This window comes from Symphodus melops (assembly GCF_947650265.1).
Source record: "Symphodus melops genome assembly, chromosome: 13".
Classification (NCBI taxonomy): Eukaryota; Metazoa; Chordata; class Actinopteri; order Labriformes; family Labridae; genus Symphodus; species Symphodus melops.
The window spans coordinates 24,606,806-24,619,075 of record NC_136703.1 but is presented as its reverse complement, the minus strand read 5'-3'; the positions used below and the strand labels follow the sequence as shown (position 1 = coordinate 24,619,075).

General features: G+C 43.0%; 2 protein-coding genes across 3 annotated transcripts in view; one reads left to right on the top strand and one right to left on the bottom strand.

The window, feature by feature from the left end:
* The first annotated feature begins 673 nt into the window (after positions 1-673).
* tegt (testis enhanced gene transcript (BAX inhibitor 1)) lies at positions 674-6,054 on the top strand. Of its 2 annotated transcripts, none has more exons than XM_079359551.1 (10): positions 674-804; positions 1,635-1,739; positions 1,834-1,942; positions 2,701-2,821; positions 2,932-2,980; positions 3,355-3,452; positions 4,160-4,239; positions 4,330-4,430; positions 4,578-4,653; positions 5,972-6,054. In XM_079359551.1, exons 2-10 carry the CDS (start codon positions 1,684-1,686, stop codon positions 5,993-5,995), a joined length of 714 nt encoding a protein of 237 aa, XP_079215677.1. In that variant the 5' UTR covers positions 674-804; positions 1,635-1,683; the 3' UTR covers positions 5,996-6,054. The 2 variants fall into 2 exon arrangements, with proteins under 2 accessions (XP_079215677.1, XP_079215678.1); XM_079359552.1 differs by having other exon boundaries at positions 684-809.
* Positions 6,055-7,207: 1,153 nt separating this feature from the next.
* The window catches only part of nckap5l (NCK-associated protein 5-like), a 34,226-nt gene continuing 29,163 nt past the window's right edge, over positions 7,208-12,270 (bottom strand). Inside the window, 5 exon segments of the mRNA XM_079359536.1 lie at positions 7,208-8,400; positions 9,118-9,269; positions 9,555-9,833; positions 10,971-11,043; positions 11,179-11,308. Coding sequence (XP_079215662.1) covers positions 8,140-8,400; positions 9,118-9,269; positions 9,555-9,833; positions 10,971-11,043; positions 11,179-11,308 — 895 coding nt within the window. The 3' untranslated portion in view covers positions 7,208-8,139.

Genomic DNA, 12,270 nt, shown 5'->3' with positions numbered 1-12,270 from the left:
AGGACAGATTAGCAGTTTTATTGTTCTTTATATCTATCTTTTGAAAATAATGCTCATGTGTTAAATCTGTAAAAACGTTTAACTTTTTATTTTCAAATTTCCTTTTTTTCCCCCGCTGGTTTCAAAACATTTCACAATGGTGATGAATACTGGTTGGAGGGGCCCCTGTGGATTTTTGCAGACTTCAGAAGAATCGCTGCTTCGACATAATATTGATAATCAAGGAACATCGCAACTTCGAAACTCGCGTCACCGACTTGATTCAGCTCTATTAAACACGTAATAATAGCCGTTGTTTAATTTATTTATTTTTATTTTATGGGGACAACGTATATTAAAATATTTAATAAATATGCCAGAGTTAAGATCATAGTATGGGAAACATCAACAAATAAATCGTCAAAGTAGGAAATATATCTTTTAACCGTTCATAATGGTGCTTCTTCTAAAATTACGAGTCGGCCATTTTAGGCGTACCAACCAGGGAAACACCCGGAAGTGGCTGTTAATATAAAAAAGGGTTTTTTTTTTCCAGCAATGTCACTTTGTAAAGAATACACAAATAATTCAACATAATCTTAATGTATAACAAACGTCGTATGTATTCATTTTATTTGGTTTCGTTGACGAATGTCTCCGTTGTGATCGTTACCTTGGGACTAGTGTCTCTGGGCGTTTCCATGGTGACATCACGTGAGCTGACTGACACGTACTGTTTTGTTGTAAAAAAAAAAGAAAGAAAGTGAAAAGCAGGAAGAAGAAAGGCAGGCAAACAGAAAGCTCGGAGCTCAGGAGAGCTAAGACGTAAGGTGCTTTTAGTTGTGATATATCACGCGGGTTAGACCTCGGTGTCTCATATTTAAATAATTATCCGTTAAATTAGCAGCTTTTTTCCCCCTGCCGTTACCGGACCGTTAGCTTCAGTTAAGCTCGCGAGGCGGCTTCATGTTACGCTAGTGGCTACACGTTAGCCACATTAGCTGCTAATATGATAGTACGTCAAACACATTTGTTGGCTTTTTGATCGCTTTAGCTTCACTTCACCAGCGACATTAGTTGTGATTTATATTGTTCCAGTTGTTGTTATCAGCTGACAGCTGTGACGCGAATTGAAAACGTGATATTCGACATGTTGTTAGCTCGTTTATCGTGATTGTGTGCTAGTTGTTGACTTGTAGCCTGTTGGAAAATTAAATGAAGTGAAACTCTTATATAACTACGCACTTCTGACCTGCGACATGTGTGTGAACTTTTACGAGTGGAAACAACACGAGTAGTGTTATTTAAATGTCGCCATAGCAACATAATAATACTACTACAAAGTTATATGCAGTTATAAATAGATAGCATACAGTTAAATGTACACTAAGTCCAAAGTGATATGTGCTGAATAAATATTTTGCAGTTAAAATACACAAAATATACAATATGTTGAAAATTGTGAAATAGAACTGATAAAAAGTCTTAGATTGCATGACGTAGGTTTGTTTTGAACTAAGTATGTCACAGCTGAGTTAAATAAAAGAGGCTTCAGTTATTGTAAGTCCCTGTTGCAGATTTGCTACCTGTAACACGTGAGGTTGTAAAATATGTTTGATTTAATTATTGTTTTAATCTGATGTGTTTCTGTTCAGAGGACAGTATACTGAAGAACCTCTTTGGGTTTCTATCCCTGGTTCCATCATGAACGTGTTTGACCGCAGCATCAACTTTGATGCGCTCTTCAAGTTTTCTCAAATGTAAGTAAGCACACATTCAGTCAGTCATGAACTTTATCAGTTAGATATCTGAAGTGCCCCTTGCCTACTCATTCATTGTAATCTGTGTTTGCAGATCTCAGTCCACCCAGGTGCACTTGAAGAACGTGTACTCCAGCCTGGCTGTTTGTATGTTTGTGGCTGCTGCCGGCTCCTACGTCCATGTGGTCACACGCCTCTTTCAGGTATCAGCTGTAACAGAGTCTTCAACAGATTAATTTACAAAGTGCAGACAAAGAGTAATACCTAATCAAACTTGTGTGCAAACTCAGTAAGCTTGTGGTTAAAAGATGAACGTTTTTAGATAAATTCAATTTTGTAATCTGTTCAAACTTTGTAGATTATTGCTTTTGAAGCTGCACTTTACCCAGGTCCAGTATTTATGGTTGATGACTAACTGGATGTTGTGCATCTCTTCCCTAGATTCATTGTCAATACATACCAAGTTGCTTATTCACCTTCATCTGTGTTTCATGTGACAACAGCACACGTCTGTGTAGAAAACAAACTGAAAGTGTTTGGACTCATGGAGTTAGGTTTTGTTTTACAAGATACTGAATGGATAACGCATGAATGTGAATCATATACAGCAGTAAAAAAAATATATATGAAAGGATTTAGAAAGAGAGAAAACTACAATAAATGAAAGACAGTAAGCACCACAGGTCCGAGTACAGCTCTCTGATTTCAGTCAGAATCACGAGCAGATGTTGAGATAAGACAGAAGTCTGTTTGTCTGGGAGAAACTTTTCGTCTCATTTTATCATCGTATTGCGATCTGTTTCCTTCAGCTGCTGTGGGAGTCGGACATTTTAACTATTGAAAGGAATGTAAAACAATCTTGGAAAAAAAAAATGTTTTCATGGTTCTCGGCTTGGATGATGCTCGGTGATTTCTATCACGGTGACGATTTTTGTGCTTTGTCTTTCCTTGATGTTTTCAGGGCGGCATTCTGTCGGTGCTCGCGTCCCTGGGGATGATGTTCTGGCTCGCCATGACACCCCACAACTCAGAGACGGAGAAGAAGAGACTCGGCATGCTCGCAGGATTTGCCTTCTTCACAGGTGAAGTCCTGATGTTGTGAGAATGATGAAGTGATTCCTTTGCATGTGAACTGAGCTGTCTGTGTGAACGAGTCTAAAGGCTGCGTTTGCCTTTCTCTCCCCCTCTCCAGGTGTCGGCCTCGGCCCCACACTGGACTTTGTCATCGCTATCAATCCAAGGTATGTGAAAGGTTACTGACTGTTTAATGTCTACACACACACACACACACGCGCAGCGAACAGCTAGCTGAGTGAAAGTTAAACATTATATCCACAGATCATTCATTTTAAATCAAACAACAATGAGAATCTGCTCTTTGAATTAAGAATCTGTTTTTGGGGGCACTGATGGCCTAGCGGTCAGTGTGCATGCCAGGGGTGGACTGGGTTTGAATCCTGTGGCTCCTTACCCACATTATTCCCAGCTCACTCTCTCTCTCGCCCACATTTCTGATTTTGTCTACCGTCCTGTCTTTAAAAAAAAAAAAAAGTCCAAAATCTGACATCATTTTTACTGAGGCCTCGCTGGTTTGTTCTGCTTTGTTCCTCCTCAGCATCATTGTGACGGCCTTCATGGGAACCTCTATGATTTTCATCTGCTTCACTCTGAGCGCCCTCTATGCCAAACGCAGGAGCTACCTGTTCCTGGGAGGTAACGGCAGTTTTTTTTTTTGTATTTGACACTTTTCCATCGTTTCCTCCAAAGTCCACTTCTCCTTCAAGATTTCTGTTTGTGGTTAAAATAACAAAGAAGCTTTTAACTTCCTCTGCTGCCGCTTCACTCTGGAGCTCCAGCTAGAACGAGGAGCTTCGTTTGGATCAGTAGTCTTTGTTCTGTTAAAGGAGGTCTTTTCTTGCCACGCTTTCTTGCCAAGCTGAGCTCTTGTAACGTAGCAATAAGTAAGTTCTGTCACCTGCTTTTTGTCATGTTAACAGACAAACAGTAAGGTCCTTGTAAAGTGTCTCGAGATAACACCTGTTATGAATTGACGCTATACAAATAAAGCTTGATTGATTGATTGATTGATAACCGCTCGGCAGACACGTTCAGACTGTCCTAAGCTCTTTCACTAAGAATAAACGAAAGTACCCTTTCCTACGATGGTGCATGGCTTCAAGGCATCCGATCTTTGTGCTGCGTTTCCTCCACTTTTCTCTGATTCAGCAACAGAACAAAAAGCCTTTTGTGTTGTTTAATGGGAGGGCGGTATAATGTTTGTAAAGTCATAAAGGAACAGTTTACCCACTGTGGATTTGTCTCTGTTGATAGAATTTAAACAGGTTGACTCATATCATATATGGGACTCTTAAGGATTTCTCCAGTACAACATGGTCTTATCTTCTTCTTCCTCCTGTCAGGCATGCTGATGTCCGGTCTGTCCCTGCTCTTCCTGATGTCCGTGATGAACATGTTTGTTGGCTCTGTGATGCTCTTTAAGGTAGCTGAACTTCCATCCCTCGCCTCACCTTCTGTAACCTGTGTGTCATAGCGTGCCGTGTCCAACATGTTTGTGTGTCTTTGGTGACAGGCACACATGTACCTGGGGCTGCTCATCATGTGCGGCTTCGTCCTGTTCGACACTCAGCTCATCATTGAGAAAGCCGAGAACGGAGACAAGGATTACGTCTGGTGAGGACTCGATGATGTTTCTATCGGCTCACAGTGCTGAATGCTAGCGTGGGCCAGTCCTCGTATCACTCGTCTGTTAAACAAGTAGACAACATCATCTGACAAAAACACATTAACATGGAGGTGATGTTTTTTTCATTCTTTCAGGCACTGTGTGGACTTGTTTCTTGATTTCGTCACCATCTTCAGGAAACTGATGGTCATCCTGGCCATGAACGATAAGGTACGCTTCCTTCTCTCTGAGACGATTCAAACACGGTCAAGTGAAGGGGCTGACATCAACGAGCGTGACTTACCTCAAACGGCTTCAGCCCGGTGCTTTCATGCACCGAAAACATCTTCAAACTGTTTTCATCAGGGGTGCTCAATACGTCGATCGCGATCGACTGGTAGATCGCGATCGACGTATTGAGCACAAGGCAGTGTGGGTAGATCGCAAAGCATTATAAAGTAGACGTCAGCCTATTGTCCGTCCTCACTATGAAGAAAAACCGGCTCAGCGCTCCGCGCCTCCGTATTTTCCTCTTAAGTTTCGTTTCATTAAAACCGAAAGTAAAGACGGTCACGATGTGACTGTATTTGCTGAATGAATATTAAAATATGTAACGTAGTGTTAAAAGGCTGCATCAATCAAGTTATCATTTGTTGCAGCAAGAAAGGCAGAGGATCATCAGGCAAAGAGGAGGACAGGTGAGAACTGTAATAAGCTAAGAGAATGAGAAACAGTGAAGGAGCCGACAGATGAAACATAAAAAATAGAGATGTAAATGTAGCCGAGGCTGGAAAACTAAAGGATATGCAATGAATCGGAATATTTCAAGGCCGTGTTCAGTCACAGCATGAATTATCCATCAATAATATTATTTGGGTGGATTAAGTAATAATGTAACTAAACATGGCATTACAGTTAAAGTAATCAGTAATCATGACTCAGTAGTATACTTGGACTTTTGATTTTAAAAAATTCAACAGAGGATGAGACAGACCAGGACCCAGTTACATACAAAGCCCCCCCCCCCAACCTATACCCAACACTTAATATACAGGTATAGAGCTAAATTCTAAATAAATATATGTTTAGCACGTTTATATTAGGTCGATCATTTTGACTTGGTCATTTTATAAGTAGCTCCCATGCCGAAAAAGTGTGAGCACCCCTGGTTTTCATCATAGAAGTGGGATATCTAGAAACTTTACGATCTTTATTTGTTTAACACCAGTTCACTGCAAATGTTATCTCCAGACGCTCTACGTTTAGACGTCAGGCCGCTTTTTTTAAGAAGGGCTCGAATTACGGTTACTTTAAATGACTGTGAGGCGTACTGGAAACGCGTGTGGATCATATCTGATACAACGCTGCTCACTGAGGGAGAGACTTCCTCAAACAGCCTGGTTGGATGTAATTCTGACAGACGGGTCTGAACGGTTCACCTGTGCGCATCATCCAACACGAACTGAAGTTAATAAAAGTCAGAGTTTAGACTGAAACTTGAGATCACGTCAGTGTTTCTAATTCAGTTTTTTTTTGTCTGCTTTCTCAGGACAAGAAGAAAGAGAAGAAGTAAAGCAGAGTTTGAGGAGAGTCGAAACTAATCTGTGAGATAAAGGCACAATTTGCGCTGCACTTGGTGCTTTTCACTTTCTGTCTTCATTTAATTGAATTAACTTCCTCTGTGGTCTTATATTATTGAAAAAAAAAATTGTTTTTCTGCTTTAATTTTTTTAAACTTACAACAAAGAGGTTGAATGTAAGGTTTTTTTTTCTTTTTTTGGTAATCTAATGCTAGTCCCATTATTATGGCTGTGAATGGATAGCTGCAGTGACCTTGTTTGGCCTGTAGAGGGGAGCGTCGCTTCACTACAGCTCCTTGAAGCCGAGCAGCACTGAATGAAGGTTTTCATATTTACTGTTTAGTGCCATACATTAGAAACATGGTAGGCTTTTCTTTATTGAGCTTCTGAGACTGATCGTTGGTTCATTTGAGTTTCGTGATTTCAGCTTATTTATAGTTTTCCTCGGTTCCCTTTTGGTGGAGTGTCACGAGACGTGCTGTCCCATGATTTTTGACAACAGATCCCTCTCCCCCCCCTCCGCTGAAAGAAATCTCCCTGTAATTGTTTTTGTTCCTACACATTGAGTTCTGTTACTGAGTCCGAGCGCCGACGCCTGATGTCATGCCCCGAAACGAACACTAACTCGATCACCAGTTGGAGGAGGAAGAGGCAGAGCCACCAGTCCACATTTTCACCGTGGGGATGGAACAGACGGGCGAACTCCTCAGACCTCTCTGTGTACATTTCTCTAAATCTCTGTTGTCTAGAAATTAGTTTGCCAAACAACATGACGTTAACCTTATACATTTTTGAAGGTGTATACTGTGAAAAATTTATTTTATTGATGTAAAATTCAAACTAATAATTTGATACATTTGCTCAAATAAATGTGTTGAAGGTATTGAAGCGTGTTGATGTCGCCCGCACTGACTCTCAGGAGGAAACGACTTCGAGTGACACTTTAAAAACATCGGACGAGAAAATCAGGAAGAAAAAAAAAAATAATCAGCACCTGTGTTCAAGCGTTTGATGGTTTCAGCTTCTTAAGATTTGAAGCTTTTCTGCTGGTCTCGTGTCATATCGTGACTCGTGCGGTACATTTCTAGAGAAAACAAACGAATGAGCGAGGACGTCACGATCAATACGAACAATGTTGGAAAGACTTACAAGTCTGAAATGAAAAATGACGAGTATAAAAAACCCCAACAGCTTCTCACGAGGAACTAAATGAAAACATTTTAATTATAAAGTTGAAAAAACGGCAGTAGGTACACAGGACCTCTATCGGCTAGGGAATGAACAGCAACAGATGAAACACGAGATGAACCGAAGCTACGAAGCGAGGACGCCGCAGGATTCACAGATTACAAAACAAAGTACATTAAAATAAATAAATAATAGAAATACATTTTCATTGAATAGTGTAGCCATTTCTCTTCTATGTTATTATTGCTGGTATATATTACCTTTTAAATGTATTATGATTTTAAAAACAGACATTTTCTGACAACCTTCATCGGTCTGCAAACGATATCGACATGAGCAAGAAAAATCGTTTGTACATTTAAAATGGTGATGCATGACTTCAGCAACAAAGAATCACAGACATGAACATTCAGGTTTTTTTTTTTTTTTAAAGGAGCTTCATGTTTTAAATACATCATGTTGAAATGATGACGAACGTGTCGATACAGTACAGAACGTCAGCGGTTTTCCCCCCCGATCAGCGCAGAAGAAACAAAAGACATCTACCAGGAGTGACTTTTTTTTGTGCTAATCGTTTAGCTTAGCCATGCGGTTTTTGTAGTCCTGTACACATGAATCAAAGAGAACGTGTCCACAGTCCAGTCTGATTGTGAAAAGGTGAACGACCGTTTTCATTTTGGTGGCTTTTGGCTTCATGTTTATTTGAAAATCCTGAGAAGTCTTACCGGTCCGTCCTTCCAGTTGCAACAAAGAGAAAAAAAAAACGGCTCCATCGCCACAATGTTCCTGCGGATATCAAAGGGGGCACAGTTTCTTCTTCTTTCCCCTTAAAATGTCGTGGCTGGTCAGCAGCATCAACGTTGAACCAACCAGGAGGCGTGTGGAGCGCCGTGCTGGCTCTTCCAGGTCCCCCCCCCTCCCCCTCCCCTCCCCCCCCTCCTTGGCTGGCTCAGCCTTGGCTGCCGCAGGACGACAGACTGTCGTACAGCGAGTCGCTGAGGGACTCGGGGGTCTCCAGGACCTGAGGGCGACTCGGGGAGATGGCTTCCTCAGGTCGCTCCCTGAGCAGCTCCAATCCGGCCTCGCGGCTCATTTCTGGGACGCTTGGAGTGCGGATCTTCCCCCTGCGGCTCATCCCGGACTGGGTCGGGACGGGCAGGCTTCCCGGGTCGACCACCCGGCTGGAGGACGGGCCGCCGGCCTTCATGCCCTGGAAGGAAGCAGGAACATTTGACATTCGTCTTATGTAACGCCTCGAGGTGCAAGAGAGAAAAAAAAAACTGCTGCAGAAACTCTCTAAATGAATCTTTAATCTTCAGCTGATGAATAATTTCTGAGGCCTGAATGTGCTTCAGTGTTTTTCATTATGTAAGATGCGAGTGCACGTTTAAAAATGTATCTCTGCTTTAACGCAAAGTCTTTGAAGTCTCAGTGACCCAGATTAGCCCGCGCAGCGGCGTTCAGTACGAGAAGACGAAAACATCAAACAAGCAGAGTCATGATTAAACAGCTTCAAGTTTGTCTTTTTGTCCGTCTCCGTCTAAGGACAGAAGGATCGTATACGGTACAGACTGTCGACCCTTCGAGGTCGACGTTTATATGAGAATCAGGGATCAGCACCTGTCACCTGCTAAATACAGGTGGGGGTTTTTTGTGCAGTTATGGGTGAATTTGCTGAAGTGACCCGTCACAGGTTGGTGAATAACAGTCAGGTGATTCCCAAATGACCAACTGATGATCCGCCCTCTCAGTTGAGGTTCATTTGCAGCTACGTCGGCTAAATGAGTTCACCTTCGAGGACGTAGCCACAGTGGAAAAAGGCACAAATAGTGCAGCTTTAAAACTCGCACACACACACAGCTGATGTGTCATCTCTTATGGCGAGCTTAATGAGCATGAGATAAATGTTGAAAAAATAGCTGCTCACCCCTCTGAATGGTGATCCAAAGGACACGGGCTCCTCCTCCTCCTCCTCCACGGCCAGGTAGACCTCTGCAGGGCCTGCAGGAGTCTTCAGGTTGGGGAAGGTCCAGGTCTTGGAGCGTGGGGAGAACATGTTCGCTCCGTGTGCTTCTTTGTCTGCAAGACGGAGAGATTAAAAAAAAGGTTTTCATCAAACCCCGAAGCAAAAAAGTCTGACAGTGCAAAAACTTCAATGTGAGGAAGGTCAAAAATATTTAATGAGAATATAAATTGTTTCTAAGAGGAGATTAGAACGGTCCTCCCAAAGTCTAGACTCAAAGATCTTCACGACCTCTAGATCGATTGAACGAGACAAGGAAGAAACCCGGCGACACGTTGACCTCCTGACCTTTCCTTGAGTTCAGGCTTCACCTGTAGAAAGTATTCAAAGTGTGTATTCACCTTCATGGATGACGCCGGCGGAGCTCCTCCCCTCCATCACGGCGCCGTACTGAATTGTGGGAATCAGCTGTTTGTGCGGCGCGTAGCACTCCTCCTGCGACGTCAGCTCTCGCTCCAGAGTGCGAGCCCGTCTCCCGGCCCTCCCAGGGGACCCCGACGAGTGGTGGTCGGCACCGGCCCTCGACTTGGACAGGCTGCGGCCGGCTGCGCCGCTGCTGCAGTCGGGGAGGGGGAAGGTACCGATGCCGCTGTCCAAGGTGTACGTGGACGCACCGGAACCTGCGGAGGAAGGAGAGACGTGGAGCCAGTTCATACCTGCACTCACATTTAGAGTTTAAAGGAACAACAAACACGTAGCTCGCTAATGACAACGACGCTCGCTCGCACCATCAAAGATAAATGGATCAATAAAAGAAAAACCCGAAGTGTAAACTAATTAATTCTAAACCGTTCATTTTATCTCAGACTGCAGCCTCCGTGCTGATTCTCCTCGGGGGCGTGGCCTCATTTGTTTACCTTTGATATGCTAATGAAGGCGTGTGGTGTTTTTACACCCGTATGCTAATTACATGTTTCAGTCAAATCCTCGTGGAGAGATGCAGATTTACAGAGCAGGAAGAAAATACTCTAATTAAAAGTGATGCTTAAAAATGGAGCTGAGAAGGAACACAAACATCATCATGAGAAGAATACATGAGACCGAGACACGACTACAAACCTGTTTCTACGTTATAAATAGTTTAGACATTGAGAAGTGAATCTGTTGCAAGGAATCAAATCTCAATATTTTGTTGCATGTTTTGTATTTAAACTGTTTAAGGCTCTGAATATGCCTGTTTTGTCATGTCATGTTTTGCGGGGGGAAAAAAGAATAAAGAATAAAAATTGTTTGTAAGAACAAAAAACCTGAATGAGACGATAAAATAAAAAATGTAATCGGAGGAGCGTCCGATCATCTGTTCCTGTTCAGTCAGTGTACAGCTAAAATAAGTCAGGATGAAGCTTCTGTGTGACGACGTCCGCAGCTGATTATCTGGTGATTTTGGGGGAGTTTGCAGAAACGTCACCCCCCCTGAATTCTCCGGATAATATCCTCAGCTTGTTGTGGACAACACTCAGGCAGGAGAAACTTCTGTAGGTTGAGTCTGAAGCACAGATACAGTACAGCTCCTCGGGCAGATATCAGTTCAGTTTTTGTGTCTCTGCAGATTTACGATGACGGGCTCGTCGTTAGCGCAGACTCGACGACTCATTTACTTTTATTCGCACTCTATCAGACTTTCTCTTCGATGCTGTATCACTTTATTTTTCTCACTCACACCGAGTGTCAATTATCCACTCAGGTTTGATCCTCCTCAAGGTCGTCGCTCTCACAAACCTTAAAAGCAGATTTCCTGGCTGGCAGACTCTTCTTACCTGCGAAGTGTTGAGAGTGAACCGACTCCGCCAGGTTTTCGTCTGATGTGATCTTGCCGATTCTGTCTGATCCCTGCGTGAGACGACAACAAAGCAGCCGCAGGCGGAGCAGTGAGTGTACTGAGAGTCCCATAACGAATATATATTCCACACATGCAGCGTGTGAACCCGGGTCAGTGTCTCAATGAAAAGAAATAACCAAGCGTACCTTCTCCATGTCGTCGCGGCTGCTGATGTGACTGATGAGGTCGCTCTGCTGGCCGAACGCCGGTTTGGAGATCTTACAGTCGAACGACAGCCGGCGCTGTGGGAAGCTGATCACCTCCTTCCCGTCCACTCTGCATTTTTTTTTTTTTTAAAACAAAAGTTCAGACGGAATTTATTTTCTGGTTATCTTAATATATCCTACAAAACCGAGCCGTCCAATCAGAAGGAAAGTGGGCGTCTGTGGAGGCGGGGCCTTAAAGAGACGTTTCAGGCAGAGTATCAGATGTTTAAGGAGGTTTTTGAGTCCCACACTGACACGAGTCATGTCGACTGAGTTTAAAAGATCTGCTTTATAAGTCTCTCACTGTCTCACAGCAAAGAAGCAAAGAAACCTGGCTGTTATCCTGGACTCACATTTAAATTTCCACCTCCACGTTCCAATCATCTTCTCCTGCTTTTTATCCTGAAACGTAGCTGGAGTCAGAGGAGTCACGTCAAAGTCAGAGCTTGGCAGGCGCACACAGGCATGTCTTTCCTGCAGATTAGATTACTGCAGCGCTCCGTTCTCAGGGCTCTCAAAACAAGCTGAAGGTAATCAAAAAGCAGCTGCAAGAGACCCGAGGAAAACACGGAAATATGAGCGACATGACTCCGGTTTGAAATCCCTTTTTTTTTCTCTGCTTTTGTCAGAGTTTGTCTCTCGCACTTAAAGCGTTCCTTTTGATCTTTCCTTCTGTTGCCTCTGACGGCTGCAGACGAGATCTCATCGGCCGAGTACACGGAGGAACTCGCAGAGTTTTTATCTGAAAGACATTCTTCAGGTTGTGAGTCGCCTGAAGCTCAGAGAGATACGAGGCGACGGACGAACATTCAGATAAGAGTTCAAAAAATGTGCGAGTCAACTACAAATTATGAGGAGAGATTAAAAGACATGTTGAGGTTGGATTCACACTGCTTTAGATTTTTGGCATGTGAGCGTAACAAACATATTTTGATTAAATATCCGTAGGATGGACTTTTAAAAGAGTCAAATCAAACTAAAAATACAGTTTTCCGCCTTCATCACGTCAGAAAGTCAACAAAGTGAAAGTCT